General features: G+C 40.0%; 2 protein-coding genes across 2 annotated transcripts in view; one reads left to right on the plus strand and one right to left on the minus strand.

The window, feature by feature from the left end:
- Positions 1–10,784, minus strand: part of LOC126334743 (ras-related protein Rac1) — a 94,421-nt gene extending 83,637 nt beyond the window's left edge. The window contains exon 1 of the mRNA XM_049997292.1: positions 10,659–10,784. Within this exon, the coding sequence (XP_049853249.1) occupies positions 10,659–10,693 (35 nt within the window). The 5' untranslated portion in view covers positions 10,694–10,784. The remainder of the gene's footprint in view (positions 1–10,658) is intronic.
- Positions 10,785–10,952: 168 nt separating this feature from the next.
- LOC126334744 (WD repeat-containing protein 13-like) overlaps positions 10,953–17,012 on the plus strand; it is a 57,012-nt gene continuing 50,952 nt past the window's right edge. Inside the window, exons 1-2 of the mRNA XM_049997293.1 lie at positions 10,953–11,053; positions 11,264–11,319. Coding sequence (XP_049853250.1) covers positions 10,972–11,053; positions 11,264–11,319 — 138 coding nt within the window. The 5' untranslated portion in view covers positions 10,953–10,971. The remainder of the gene's footprint in view (positions 11,054–11,263; positions 11,320–17,012) is intronic.

The following is a 17,012-nucleotide window of genomic DNA, read 5'->3' on the forward strand; positions in this document are numbered from 1 at the left end:
AAAAACGTTCTCGACAAGCGGCAAATGTGTGTTTCTTGATGAGTTTGCCACCTTCCCAGTTGCTCTAGTTTCTCCGCCTCAAATGTTGAAGCGCTCGTGCGAACCGATTTAAACCACTCTAAATGGTTTTGTGCGCCAACGACGTGTTTCTATATGACAGAGGAGAAAAGGCGTATCGTTGAGTCTTACGTTGTTTGGCAAGAGGCACTTTTAGACGCAAATTGAGTATTTCTTAAATAGGGATGTGAACTTGGGTTTGCGAAAAATTGAAAATAACATTCCTTTGACACAAATATCCATGTGACCTCCGTAATGCCCCTCAGTGCTACTGGTAGCCGTAACGAGTTTTGCAAATCTCTCTAAAATTTTGTACACCTTTCGGTTTTTGCTTTTTGGTTCACCGTCATCCAAGCGGATTCTTCCAAGCATTTTTCACGCAAAGAAACAGCGAGAACGAGAGGCAGGAGGAGGAGGAATTGCAGAAGTCTAGACAGGCTGCACCAATTTCGTAGCCCTGCTCTCCGAAGCCACATCATTCTCTACCTCACATTCTGATGCCTTGTCCATCGGCACAATAGGTAAGCGCTCCTACACATTAGCCACCCTTGGAGATGCACTGATCAGTTATAAAGCGAGGCACTGGAGGGTATATCACCATAGGGTCGGCCAAAGCTTCAACTTTCCTGGCACACTTCCCTTGTACTGGAACGTATCAGAAATATCAATCTCTAACAGTCCCTGTAAAGTTAACATAATTCGCCTACAATTAACTGTCCTCCAAAACTGAAGTACTCTAGAGAATCAGTTCATAATAGACGTACCTCAACAGCCATTTTAACTAGAACATTGTGTGTGTGTGTGTGTGGGGGGGGGGGGGGGGGGCGTCACGTGCGCGCGGGCTTGCGTGCCGCTTGGTCACTTGACTAAATCCCAAGTCTCCAGAGTTCCTCTGGCTGCACAAAATCAATGGGCTGCTAAAGAAGAAGAAACATTACTTAAGTTTTGTTCTGCTATCATGGAAGGTACTAACGACAACTTAATTATCAGTGCGAAAGAGTGTATAGGCAACACTATCTTTTGGGAATTCGGCTCTTATCTCTTTTTTCTGCAACAGCTAGTGGCATGACAAACGCCTTTTGCGATGATATAAAAATTATTTATGGAGTCGGCCAATGAATGACATAATACAGCACAGTGACAGCAATATAAACGAACCGCTTTTGGACAGTTGAAAGGGAGCTTCACACAATCCAGATCTCACTACATAAATTTACCTTCCGCAGCTTCACATCAACTTTGAAAGCTTTGAAACACTTTTTTCGACCTGACATTAGCATTGGATTATATGCCTATGCGATACTATCGACGGACATTTACACCATCTACAGGCTGAGGGCAGGAAGTTTTAATTTTCTTCTACAGATCCCGTAAAAACAGATACACAATTCCCGAACGAGTTGTAATATATCATTTGCTACAGTACCTGACACACTGGTGCCTGATGAGTCATCTCTTATCTCGTGATAACGCCTGTCTACGCAAAATGCCTCTGATATCTTATCTTGCAGCACCAAACGCGCTCTCCTCTAGTTACCAGGTACCTTCTTTGAACGTCTTTTAAGTACGAATCAAACAAAACTTAATGCAGAGGGTTTCACAGCTTAAATCATAAATAAAGGTTATAAGTACATAAGCTAATCCCAACAGAGCAAAAAGAAAAAAGATCTGCAATACAATGACGACATCTTCAAGTTCCTGTATCTCTGAGTAAATTTCCGTCAAAAATCAGGTATCGCTAAGAAGAGTGTGCTGGGTAAATTCTAAAAGGTATCTTTTACAAGAGGCGTATCCCTATTCGGGGGAGATAGATAGATAGATAGATAGATAGATAGATAGAACTGCATTCATAATCGGCCATATAGTTTACCGCCGCCAGAGAAAAATCATGATTTGAAAGTGAAGGAAACCAGTAATTTACGAATAGGTATTTCTTTATCGTCTCGAGAAATGCGTTTTCTATCTTAAAACAGAAAGATTTGTTTTACTCCTTATGCTATCTGCGTGTTATCAATAGACAGACTGGAAGTGCTCGCAAACTTCACCACTAACAATGCTTTCTCTGTAATGATTAGTGTGTCTAGAGAAAGTATCCTGCGGTTTCTTTTTTTCTGGTATATCCGTAACATCAATGAAAAAAATACGTTTCACCCACTTCGCAGATAGTATTATTGTCGCAACCAGTGCACCAATTCTGATGTTTAAACGGTCCCTCTGCTTTCCAACCAGTAATGGTTTTACCTATGGGCTGAAACATAGAAAAACTAATTTTCATCAGGCAAAGTAACAAGAGGACTTTAGAAGCGGATACAGCACACTGGGTTACTTGCAAGTAACGAACCAAATTTTAGAACGGAACACTCGGTATCAGTTACTGCGTTGACAGATTCACGGACTTTCCGAAAGCTTCTGACTCAGTTTCAAGGAATCTGTGCTGACAGCCCATGAGAAACAAGGCAGTGATTCATCCTAAATTAGCCCACAGAAAATAATATACGCCAATGCTTCAGTTTCCATCACTCGACATGAGGATAATCAGAACTTTAGAATTTAAAGGTAAGTTAGGAACGTGCGGAGAAAAGATTAGTGTACGACGAGGGCATTAGACAGTAAAAGCGCTGTTTGGGGGAAGACAGGGAAAGAAACCAAACCTGTCCTTTTCTCAGGGACCGTCCTAGGATTTTTCTTAAGCGATGTAAGGAAACCATGAAAATCCACAGCTTGGATGACTAGTCATCGAATGAAAATGTCGTCCTTTCGAATATCAGACCAGTAGACCACTGCAGCACCTCGCTTGGTATTAGGCGTGGGGATTTCGTATCAAAACTTTTTATCAGCCCTAGCCGAAGTTTTTACATCCCTAAAATGGGAAAATGAAGGAATACATGCCCACGGGACATATCTCAACCATCTTCGTTTTGCTGATGACATTGTAGGTAGATAACAACTAATGAAAGATCTTGATAGTTATGAGTGCTCAAAATCATTAAGATTAAGACAATGTATGACCAACATATATAAAACAAAACTGTACAAAATAACAGAAGTCAAAGGCAGTCGAGTTATTTCGTTTAGCACAGTCTAAGACTACTGGATTGACGGCAAGAGCAACAGCAAAGTAGAAACGGCCTAGTGTGCTTTTGGCAAACAAACTGACTTTTAAAAACATAGATTTTGATGCGTCTGAAACGAGAACTTTATAATCCGCGTATACTGTGACTGTGAGACATGGGCTACAAATGACAAACCCATCCAGAACTGTGGGTTGCTCAGAGATTAATGGGGAAAGGAGTGTTGATAATTTCAGGGAGACAGGAAACAAACAAACGCCTCAGAGACGAGCCCAGAGCAGAAAAAGAAGATAAAGCCGGGCTGCACCTATAGCCAGGTGAGTGAATAGTAGATGGATCAAAGATGTTCTAGGTGGAATCCAAGAGATAAGAAAAATTCTAAGTAAGTAATGGAAGGCGGTCTGGTGGCTTCAAATACCTGCAGTAGCAACGTGGGCTCACAGAGCTGGAGACCTTGTGGAAAAGTCTTGAGGGGGGGGGGGCCTTCAAATAGCAGTGAATGTCGAACAGTTCAGACACCTGCAAGCGTGATCACACGTTTCCACATTTTCCTCTTTCTGACGCAATACCGTGTTGCTATGAACGGGGACGAAAAGGAAATTCTTTCTCCACCTTAGTGCCGACACCTTTATTCGAGAAAACTTATTTCTTGGAAATTCGGATCTTTTATTTACACTAAACGTGTACTTGTCTCAACAGATCTCAGAAGCGACGCTCCTATGACATGAGACCGCAGCTGTTTAGCAATTACTTTATTTCTTACGGAAATAAATGAGTACCCGTGTACAGTCATCCGGCATCTAATCCGTGGTGTTCAAAACAGTTTGTCTATCTGAAAGATTAGATAATTTGACCTGACTATAGCCTTCGTTTGAATGATTCTGTGCTAGTGAGACTTCAATGTAATCCTACCTCCTCCCCCTTCGCTTTTCCCTGGCACATCCACTTATGATTTTCTTGCGCTGTTAATAAAACATGATAAGAACTTACAATATAAACCCATATGAGAAGCAGAGCGAAGTGAATTCACGTTATTAATTTTAAATTCTACACAAGCACGATAGCAAATATAAGAGCAAATGAGGAATAAATGTAGACGCGAAGTAAAATATGGGGAAGACATGAACAGAAACAATCCATTAACACATGTTGCAAATGTAGGGCGTACAAGAAGCACGAAAGTGGTGTTGAGATCCGATACCTTGTAAAGTTAAGACCTGACTGCAGCAGCTATAACCGGACATGAACAAGGACGCGTTGGCATATTTTCCAACCTGTAGTGGCATGAAAGACCAATTTCAGCGGGCCACAGGCTCACCCCAAGGTGAAACTAACGCATGGTGACTCATTGGCCAAAAGCATTAAATGGAAATACACAATCACGGCATAGGACCCGTAGAGGAAACGTTTATCAGATGAAATACAGCAGTGTGTAGGATTCAATAAAAGTCCAGGCTACTGTTGAAGCCCACACAAACAGGATTGCTGTAACAGTCGGCCAATTGCTACTTTGTTGCCATTGGAGTACAGATCAACGACGGCAAGCTGTCTTCGGTGACCTGCATATTCATAGATTTTTATGGAAATTTTGGCCTGCGGGCTGTTCTTTTTCTCTGCGCCTTTGATATTTTACCAACGGCACGGTAGCGAGTATGCCAAGGGCAGTAAACAAATACAATATTCACCACAGTTAAACAAGACAGCGTCATCAATCTGAACGGAAGCGAAAAATTTTTGAACATTCCAAACTTAGGAACCAGATGCAAATATCAGTATTCAAATTGGAACAAAACACTGAACTCGTGTAGTAGCTTAGAGATGTAGGGAACAGGCAACGGACGCGTTTGTGCAATCGCCTGCTCGGAGCGAGACAAACTAGCGCCCGACGGGACAGTTTATGTACACTCGGAGCGGTCAGAGGACAGGCAACTCATGACTCGAGAATTCCGCAACCAGCGCGTGATCGTGACCTTTGCCTCTTGATCCGTTCCCAATACGGTAATATCACACACATGCAAGGGACGTATGTCATATGAAAGCGACCAGAAGGATAGCAAACTTTAGAGACACAAAAAAAAGAAAAAAAAAGTAGGGGGGGGGGGCAGAGAAACGAACACAGTCGGGTAGTCGTCAGGGGACGCTACCTCTGTGACGGTCGGCGCCGCGCTACGAACTTAGAACCATCAAAGCATGTTAGATAAGAGCATCGAGCAGAAGATATACTGGAATTTGCGGGAGAGCCGCCGAGTACATTAGCATCAAACCTTAAGTTAGTTAAACGCCGTTCAGTAGTGCCAAGGGTAATAGTCCTTTATAAGCCTTTTTACCCACAGTTTCTTTGGATATGAGTTCCTTGAGATTTACCCCGCATTCCTGATCACCCTAGTTAGCTAGTAAGCTTTCTTGCAGTTGGAGACCTGCAAGCTGTCAACGCGAACAGCCGCTCTGCGAGTGCAACGGTTGTCAATCAACAGCATCTTCACTCCCTCTCGGGATACGACAAGATGATCGAAGCAACACCTTACCGGCCGGCCACTACCCACTCCGCGAACAGCATACGAGACGTCGGCCTGTTACGAAGCGGCGGAAACTGGTGATTGGCACGCAGCGTCGTGGTGCAGCTAGCATTAACACTATGTCATGTGAAGCCAACTTGCGATTTTCTCACAGGACATCTTTAAAAGCCACAGATCAGAGCTTTTCACACAGGACACCTTTAAAAGCCACAGATCAAACTAATCAGATAAATGAAACACTTCTTTACTTCTGACAACCATTTGACTAGCCACCACACCAATGTTTATGAACAAAAGCATGACTGCACGGCGCGATCAACAAAATCTATGACTAAAATGAGTATTTCTTAGGAAGAAGTATCCAGTGGATGAAGAGACAAGTAATTTAAGCCATGTCCCAGGGACGAGCATTGGCTCTTTTCGTTCATGTTGCACAGTTATGGCCTGGCATACAATATTAATAGTAACTTCAGGCTGTTCACGAATGACACCAACCTATACCAAAAAACTGAAAAAACTGCACAAATATTCAATCGGACACTGATAAGCTATCAATGTGCAGTAAAGACTGGCAACACTCTATAAACTTAACAGGTGTAAAATTGTACTCTTCGCATGGAAGGAGGAAAAAACTGCATCATCCGTACTTCACAATTAAGATCAGGCAACGGAATACAAATACACGGAGGAAAATCTGTAGGAACATGAAATAGAAGATCAAAACGTCTCGTTGTTGTGGCAGGTGGCAGACTTCGGTTCATTGACGGAACACTAAGAAAATACAATCCACAAAGGAGACTGCGTACAAATCATTTGTGCAGCCCATATTAGAATTTTTATCAGCCACTTGTTACTAATACTTTATTAGAATACTGCTCAGTGTGTGCGACCCATACCAGATAGGAGTAACAGGAAACAGTTAACGCATACAAAGGAGGGCGGGCTCAAATGGTCATCAATTTTTCGCGATTTATGGGAGAGCTTCACTGAAACGGAAAACCTAAATAGGGGAAAAAAAAACAGGAGTTAGCGCCAACTACCCCACGTAAGCGTGCTTAGAAAGTCTCAAGAGAAAGTATTACGTTAATATTCTTCAATCTCCTACGTATCGCTCCGGTGCGGATCGCGCAGATAAAAGTACACTGTATACAGCACGTGCTGAAGCATTTAAACAGTCATTCCACCCCCGCTCCATGCGCGACGTGTTACCACGCAAGAACCCCTTCCCTGCACTTTAGTGGTAGATTATTCTAGACAGGATCGATTATAAAAGCAACACGAAATGTTGTAATGAGTCATAATGCAGTTGATTTCAGTTACACGGCGCCTTTTAAGGCTCAACATCAAATATTTTTCTACATCTGGACTGGTGCCCGGATGGGACGCCTTTTTGGCTACGCACTGTTTTTCATTCCTAGAAAAAATCCACAGAAATTAACATGAATGTATGCGTCCAAAGGAAACTAATCGAAGACAACGTCATTAGAGACAAAGCACAAACTCATCTCATATTGCTGCGGAACTAACCTCGGTCTGATGTTCACATTACACATACTAAGCAAAACTTAACTGAAAGCTCTTTATTTGCGTGCTAACCTTACTGGAGGTCAGTCAACGGTCACACTACTAATTCATTTTTCCGTTGAAAATGTTCTCATGTGAAGGCAATGAAGCGTGTTTACCACATAATGTGTACACTCCAATTTCCTTCTGTTCCTAGTTTAATTTTCGCAAATTTATTTATGCAGTAAATGTAAGACTTGAGATGCGGAAGATTGTGCGGATGTACTACACAAATGAAAAAACTGTTCCCAGAATCATTTACGTATTTTCGGTGGTACACGGTACTTCGTATGTTTTAGTGAAGACGTATCGGAGGATTTTTATTAGTGTGACAAAATGGAGAGAGAACGTTTCACCGAGCCATTTTAGCAGTGTTCAAACAAACACTCAGTTTGTTAAATGCATTACGCTAATCACATACTATCTGAATGTAAAAATCATGCCTTTTAGTTTTTTTGGAATTTTTTCCCCCTACCCGACTGTCATTGCACAAGACAGGCACGGAGTAAGCCGTAAGCCCTAGAAGAGAACCACCTCATCCCCCCCCCCCCCCCTCAAGCAAAATAGGAAAGTGAACGATTCAAGCTAAATATCTGCAACATGGAGCAAACTTCAAGAACGGCGTCGTGGTTGTGTGGTCATGGTGTTGGACTGCAAAGGGGAGATATGGAGATATCCATGTTCAAATCTCCCTCGTGCCCCATGTTTCTCACATTATGAACTTTTCGTCCCTTCACTGACGTGTGTTCTCGTTCTGTAGTCTTGGCAATTGTCATACTATACGCTGGTTACAGAAAATGAGTCATGTGTAAGGATATATTACCGTCGCAAGTAAATGTGATGAATAAAAGGAATCCAAGGGTCAAAACTTACAAAATTGAACGCAAGATTCATAACATGGGGTACTCTTATAGAAAAAACAGGATGTACATAGGTCTGGAGATCCATTCCTTACAACTCGCTGTTGCAAACGGACGTTGCAACACGACAGACAAATTTTAATACAGTGAGCAGACACGCCAATGAAAGGGCGGAATGTTCGTAATTTTGTAAAAAAAGAGAAAGAGTTCTTCAACAGCGTGACGTCATAGAGACTTTCTTTTGCTCGATGTTGCACATCTTGTGCTTGGGCAGTTCACTTTTTCTATTTTGCTTTTTTCCCCACAGTTCATTACACCTTCTTCCTATTTTCATGCTTGATCTGTGTTCAGTTTTTGACGGGCTATCCACTGGGCCATCTTACCACTATATCAGAGGAAGGGAGGGAGAGTGCGATGGGGAGTTTTCCTTGTTAGATATACCACCGTTCCACAGCAACGATGTCGACTGCAGCCTAGAATCAAGAACGATAACGGAATAAATTTAGTACAATTAGATCAGTCCTAAATACCGAATTTTAAAAACCAAAACAAATGAGAAGTTTACGAAATATCCGCCATCACGAAAACGACTACTATGAAAGTTTGGGCTGGCAGTAAGAAACTATTGGCTTTAAATCCGGGAAAGCGTACCACATCGAGCCGATGGTGGGAGGGGGGGTGTACAATGAGATGAGGGGCGGTAGCACGTGGATCTGGCCGCTTCTGGCACAATCGATTTGGCGGAAGGGAAAAATGAGCATCCCTCGGACTGACCCAATTCCTGGCGACGGCCGCAGCCGGCTCTTACAGGTGTGCAGCCGCAGTCCAAGGCTGGGCGTACAAGCAGAAGCTGCGGTACCTGTCACTCCAACATCAGCACAGAAATCTCAACTCCGCTTCCTCATCCCTAAGTCTAGGTTCCAGTTCGAGCAAGTGTTCGTTGATACGTCGAAACCAAGGTTTGAACTTAAATTGTAGAGATCTTATATCCTGGGAAGGCGATAAATACTCATCTTACCCGTTTGGGTAATGTAGGAAACTAATTACGAGACCAAGATCTACATTCAGTGTTTTCTGGCTCCTGTAACTGACATCCAATATAGATAACAGTAAGCGATTTGTGATGACGCTTTGTTCATGGTGTTACTAAATGTCTTTCTGCGAATTAAAAGATTTTGTTAGCTGCTATGCTCTGACCATATTTCAGGATAACATTATGTAACTACAGCAGCTGAAAATAATTACTTGTTTCATACTACCGGTACACACTTCAAGTTCAGTTAGAACGGTGCCACGGCTGCGAGATTATTAGCAGTTTTTAAATATTCCTTTGTATAACAATTTAGAAAGCACTTTTAATATAAACAACGAATGAAACCATCTGAGGTAAAGCCTACTGTATGATAAAAGTCTACATATGGCACTAAAATGATATATTTCAGCATCGCTGTACTTGTCTGAAGCAGCTGCATTCTATTTGGCAACGCGGTGGTGAACGGTTTACAAACAAGCTACGGTAAAAAAACACAAAAATCAAATCGAACAGGTAAAAAATTCCAGTGCTGAAGAGAAAACTGCCAGGTCACTACACCACTTCATGAGGTAAATGTGATTTTGTTTGGTATTTCCCATTTAGGATGAAACTGGATTGCATCTGTACGTAAATTAACAATGGGACGATTTTCCCTTCTAGAAGTGAAAGAAAGCCATTTAAAAAAAAACTAAAGAAATTGTCACACTTCCAACAACCTGTCGCTTCCTGAACTTCTTAATACATTTAGTCGGCAAAGTAGTAAACTAGCAAATTGATCTATACTGTAAAATTATAAGACAATGGACTAGAACCAATTATGGGACTATAACATATTATGCAACTAGAAACTTGTCATTGCTTAAAGCCATTCGCTGTGATATCCTTAAATAGCAGAATGTAATGTTACTCTGTAAGCACTTCCCAAAAGAAAAGAAACGAGAACTACTGGTCAGGGCAAAAACTTATTCCATATTGAAATCAACAGCATAAATATCTGTTCTAGCTATAACATGCACAGATTCTATGCAAAAATCTGCTAATCGCTTCGAGACATGACGTCACATCATAAATTCCTTAAATACATTTTTTTACTATTATGCTGTGAAACATCCATGTTGCACGAAGAAAAATTTTCCTGAAACCGTCCAGTTGCCAAGTCACTAATTGTAGGATAATGATCAGATGGTTAACAGTATGCATCAACTAAGTGTTAAGACAGTTGCCTTAAAGAGTTCAGTTTCTGATGTTTGTATTACAATAGTTTTTATACAGGCCAATTGTGTTGATTTTTACAATACAGGTCAAAATAATGGGCAACTGATAGCGAAATACTCTTCCTGAGAATGAAAATGTACTTATTCTCAAATAAACCGGTAGTCTCCACAATATGATTAAGACCAAAAGCACACAAAATATAACACGACCATAGCAACTGCTTTAACACCAACATCGGCGATGTCTAGTCGACGAGTGGTACATGTAGTACCATAAATAAGCCGCAATGAATCAACAGAAGTCTTAAACTTCTATTTTAAGTAATAGTACCACAACAACTTACCCATCACCAACAACAACACATTTAATAGCTTGCATTTTCACTGCACTGCACGTATCTCCTCTCCTTGACAGAATCAACGGAAATAAGCATCCATGGGCGGGGAGAAATATGGTGGAGATAGCTACCAAACTCAAGTTCTATACTTATTTTCGAAAACAATATTCCTTCAGTTTCTTTACATATAATAACTATATTATAACACTCACATTTTGTCGCGTATGTATACAATAATATTATTGAAAATGTTTTTGATTTTCCACTCTCATTTGACACTCGTATAACCGAAAAGTTGACATTCTACAACATCAAAATAATGGCTGGCGTGTGGCAACAGCAGGTGTTTGCTTTGGATGCGAAGTATAATGCTCATCGAGCGCCTAATCATCCAAACTTTAGTATGTGTCTTACATTCCAAATTTAATTGCTGTAGACAATCCCTGAAATTCTAGCCTTGGTTATGAAAAGTTTCACTGTATGGGAGGGACGGCACCAGCAGAGCTGTCAATTCGTGAATCAGTAGAATCACAAACATATCAAATGTTTTTGGAGTTTACACAAAAGACTGCTAACGATCTAGGACTGATATAATGTTTTGATTTTTACAGGAACTTTGTACATTCGCAGACGAAGCCAGCTTCTGAGAGAGTATGCCAAAGGAGAGGTAAAACAATTTTATAAACTAACAAATGTACGCTCATTTTTGCTCCTGAAATAAAAACACCATAATAGTTTGCATATTTGCTGCACTCCGACTATTAAATAATGTGGTCTTGAGTTTATTATTTCAAGTTACAAGCTCTCTGCAGTTGTTGTCATTGATTACGATGAAAAATGGATGGTTTAGTAGACAACAATATGACAGAAATGCCAGTTACTGCCATATAAGCATCGCTTGCTCCCTATGATCTAGGTAGCAAACGAATCGTTCTAGATGAGAATGTTATTAATTATAGACGCTTCTGATAGAAGGTCTCTAAAGGGCTTAGTTCTTAGCTAAATTCTTAATATCAGTAAGTTTTACCACACTACTGGTAATTAGTCAGTATGGTGCTGCGTTTTGCGATGTTCAGGAGTGTACCTCACTTTTTGTAACACCATAGTTTGATCTTAACAGTATTTTCTTGCGGCCCGTTTTCTCTTATTTCTAAACTGGTTAGTATTTGCTTAATAGTCTCATCAGTCTTCACTTGAATCTGACCCAGCTAAATTATTTGAAACTAATGTACCAATACTGCCAAAGATAACCAACTATAAACGCTTGTAGTTTGTGTATGATATATTTGGTGATGCTCAATATTTCATACTTATGGCCATCACAGGTTTCACAATGGTACCGAAGCTACTATTGCTTCTCCATAATGTGAATAATTTGATGAAAGTGCCATTAGCCTTGTGTGCCTATGTTTTAACATCTTCTATTCTGCATATTTCTGTAGCAGTGTTCCACTGGGGTTTCTAATAATACCATATGCAGCAGGTGTGGATCTTGTGCTTTGTGATATGTAAATTTGTCATAGACAGAATATCATTTTATTGTGAACGTGGTACAAGTGTCTCCCATATACCAACGTAAATTCTGTACAAACCTGTCTGCCATCAGCATACTTGATACACAACCATCAAAGGTATTTTGCAGACTGATTATCTACTGGAGAAAGAAATTATTTGTATGATAAGTTGGCAGTTACCTAAAACACTATTCAAATATGTTTTTTTTTTAATTGTAATTAAAACTTTCATGTCAATATGCTCCATTTTTAATGGTTTGATTTGATTCAATATGAGCTATCTGTCATTCATAATTTAGCAATTCCATTATAACTTAGTGATTCTGAATGATCAGTGAAATACTAATTCAGTTGTTCCAGAAAATCACTGGCGCTATCTTGACGTTTGTTTTCCAGAATTAATCTGGGTTCTATACCTATCGATCTTGCTTTGATACATCATTAAATGCTAGCATAAACTTATGTGTATTTAAGTAGTTTAAATAAATTAAGGTTACTGAAGAGATAAAGGCCACACATATTATATATACAAATTTTGATTGGCACAACAGCTGCATAAATTTATCAGCAATGAATCTCTGTATTTTGGAACCACAGATCCAATCTTAAACACCAGAAATACACCACCTACCTAAAAAAGTGAAGCATCCAGAAGACATGGTTGGATGTCAGTATATACCATTGCCAGGTATGTAAATGATTAGAGTTGTGATTCTTTGTGACAGGTAAAATGGCTGCCATCGTGCATCAGTGTTGTTCTTAGTATTTTTATCTAGCCTGGTAGTGTATGTAATTGATGTGAGCAGCATCAATTGTTGAGCGCTCACTTGCAAGGACAAGGACGTGTTGTGTACTCATATGAGACAGCATTACCAGTTCCTAATAAAATTTAAGAGAGATTTACTTGTGGCTGGTAAGACGAATTTTGCGATATCCACATTTGTGAAGATCTGAGGTGACAATGGGCTGATGTTCAACTGCATGGGGACACAAGCACAGACATGGTCATTGTCAAGGTTCTGGTCGACCACGTCTGACCACCACAAGAGGGATCACCATATTGTTCATTAAGTACGTCATAACTGCTTCACATCTGCACCTGCCATCAGAGAACAAGTACTCTCAGCAACATTCTGTGACATCCTGCACCATTGGTTGGAGACTAGCAGCATCTGGATTAAAGAAGTAGCATCCCGTGTGTAGGCTGCCGTTAACACCACAACACAAACAACTTTGTCTGGAATGGTACTATGACTAGGAAGCATAGACTACTGATGAATGACATCACATTGTGTTCAGCAGTGGATCACAGTTCTGCATTACCCTGGATGACCATTGTCTGCAAGGACAAGGACGTGTTGTGTACTCATATGAGACAGCATTACCAGTTCCTAATAAAATTTAAGAGAGATTTACTTGTGGCTGGTAAGACGAATTTTGCGATATCCACATTTGTGAAGATCTGAGGTGACAATGGGCTGATGTTCAACTGCATGGGGACACAAGCACAGACATGGTCATTGTCAAGGTTCTGGTCGACCACGTCTGACCACCACAAGAGGGATCACCATATTGTTCATTAAGTACGTCATAACTGCTTCACATCTGCACCTGCCATCAGAGAACAAGTACTCTCAGCAACATTCTGTGACATCCTGCACCATTGGTTGGAGACTAGCAGCATCTGGATTAAAGAAGTAGCATCCCGTGTGTAGGCTGCCGTTAACACCACAACACAAACAACTTTGTCTGGAATGGTACTATGACTAGGAAGCATAGACTACTGATGAATGACATCACATTGTGTTCAGCAGTGGATCACAGTTCTGCATTACCCTGGATGACCATTGTCTGCAAGTATGGTGGCAACCTGAGGAGGGCCCCATTCTTCCAGTGGTGTGGAGAAGCACATGGTGTTACCCTCATGTCGTGGTGTGAGGAACCACCAAGTATTACCTCAGGTCATGGCAGGTAGTGTTTGAAGGAAATATTGACAGCACAATAGTACATCATAGTTATCTTGCGACCTCATATGTTGCCTTTCATGCGCCAGTATTGTGGTGTCATTTTTCAACAGGACAATGCTCCTGTACATGTGATACATGTCTGTATGAACTGTTTGTGTGATGATGTGGTACTCCTGTGGCCAGCAGGATCTCCAGATCTGTTCCAAATAGAATATGTTTGTGCAACCAGCTTGAACATCAACATTGTCTCAGTGCCAGTAGTCAGGATATCAAGGACCCATTGCAACAGTTGTGGGCCATTTTACCTCAGTAGCAGATACAGTTGCTGTATGATATCTTTCCATCCAGACCATATGGGGTGCAGCTGTTACTGCCAAGTTGTTAAATTTGTTTCTTCTCTCACGTTCTTTTGACTTTTGAATCCCAATTGTTTCATTCCCCCTCCTCCACCTCTCCTCAACTTCCATTCAGTCCATAATCATACTCTATAGATTCTAAGATTGCATGAAGTAGAACCTCCAGGGAAGTGGAATGAGTCAGAGTACATGTTAACAAAAGACATGCAAATCATACAAAATTTGTCTCAACACTGTATTAACAATAAACTATCAATATACTGTGTAGTGCCAATTATGCTTGTGCCAGCTAAATTGAAGCAAGTAAATTAAGAACAAAGTTCACACTGTAAAAAATATTGATGCTTTCTTATTTATATTACCTGCTAGTGGTAGCTTAATATGTAGTTGCTTACAATGATATTTTTCAAAGGAAATAGTTATGTGCATCTGTAAACACGGTGTCTTGTTTACAATATTCACACATTACTACTTGTCATAAAGCATTACAGTGTACACTGCTAATTGCCATACAGCTAAAAGAATTTTTCATTCTTCGAGTGTTGATGTTGAGTGGAAGTGGGTAATGAGGTGTGTTTTTACTTTTCTTTTGAATTGATTAGGAGTCCTGATTTTTTAATATATGTTCGGTTGGAGGCATGTGAAATATCTTTATGCCAAAGTCAATTTGATCCAAACACCGGCAAGGATATAAAGTCTGCATGAAATTTATTTTCTTTGATTGCAACTGCTGACATTTTAATGCAGCTTAAACTGATTTCTGTTGCCAGAAAAAAAAAAAAAAATCATTAAGAAATAACTGTACCTCAAAGTAAGAGTAGTGTAGTGCTTTAAAAAATGGCCTCTCCAAGGTGCCAGTTATCTATTTGAAACAATATTCTTGCTTCTCACTTCCACTGAATAAATACGTTTTTTACTTTATAAGCACTTACCACTACAAAAGTTTGTGGGATAACAAGGAGTGAAAAAAATGCAGTAGAAGCCAACACTCTTGCCATTAGGTCGACACAGATGGAAAGACATTTCTAAGAGCAAAATATTTTGAACTAAGGTTTGTGATTATTTTATTCATGTGGTATTCCTTTTTAACTTGTTGTCTAACTGAACTCCTACGGAGCTTACACAGAGAGTTTTGTTTAGTGTGTGACCACTAACGTCAGTTTCTGATGCTAGCAGGTCACTTTTGCTTGTTTGAAATTGTGTAATACTGGGCCTTGTGAGATGAGTTCTTAAACTCTGTACTGTGAATCAGTTGTAGGTCTGTTTAGCTATCATTTGACCCAAGTCTGGTAAGGCTGAGTTTGTACCCTTGATTAATATTATTGTGCCATCAATGAAAATTAATGTTTTTGAACCATCCTTTAAAGTAATTGGAAGATCATTTGTGTATATCGAGGACAAGAATAAACTCCTCAATGGTCGTTGAGTGACTCCACTAGTTATGTCCCCCATTATGTGGTTAATTTTATTCCTGTGACATCCCGGTAGTCAGCATATTGGATTTTTGACATTTGATGTGCATTTTGTATGTTTATAATGTTAGGTAGTAGATTGTCATTTGTTTAGACAGGCTTGTATCTGGATCCTGGTGTTATTTGCTTTTAGTCCACACTGCTGATTTCCACAGTGCTCTCTGAAAGTCTGACATCTGTGGCAAGGTTACAGAACCCTGGGTATTGACAAACAAATTTATTGGGACAGTGTTACCCTCGTTAGCTTGTAACATCAGTGGATGGAAACCTGACAATGTTGTTTATGGATACTGTAGGTGTGAAAAGTTGATGTGAAGTATGTCCTGCTTTGTTTCAGTCACCATTGATAAATGTGGAAGTGAGGCCATATCTGGGCAATAACTTCCTCTTAATTTGCCAGTAGAATAAAACTACTGCTGTAAGTGAAGTACCTCATTGGATTCCTTCTACCAGTTCTCTGTGCCCACCAAGCAGATGTGTTTACATATTTTTTAATTATTATGATACTTCTACCATGCTGTTTTTGTCTGTCAGAAGAGTAGAAGAACACATCTGTAGTTAAATACTGACCCACCTAGTCAGTAGGCCTACCTTACAATTGTCTTTAGGCTGTTTTTATCTAATCGATGTAATTTATAGAAAGAAAGAGTTGCAAGAATTAACAAAAAAATGCAGTTTAACCATAACTCTGGAAGTTACATTCTTATCTTATCTATGTTGAAAATGGAAGTTAAGGAGGAGGTGAAGTTTCGGGAGAAGGCAGTAGTGTCATAAACAATTCATGTGTTGAGAGCATCCTTTTTCTGTTGTATCTGTTGGATAACAAAACTGTAGTTTGGACTGTCGTTACCTTGTTTATTTGAAGAGCTATAGAATAAAGTTTTCTTATTTATTAATTATTTGAACAAATATGGAATGAGGTCTTGTAATTAACTAATCATTGTGAACATATGGAATCATTGATATGTAGCTTCAGTTCGTTCACCCTAATAACATACAAGCCATCGACAACTGTTCCTTAGGTACAACTGTCTAGTCACATATATTAACA

Source organism: Schistocerca gregaria, chromosome 2 (assembly GCF_023897955.1).
Source record: "Schistocerca gregaria isolate iqSchGreg1 chromosome 2, iqSchGreg1.2, whole genome shotgun sequence".
Lineage (NCBI taxonomy): Eukaryota > Metazoa > Arthropoda > Insecta > Orthoptera > Acrididae > Schistocerca > Schistocerca gregaria.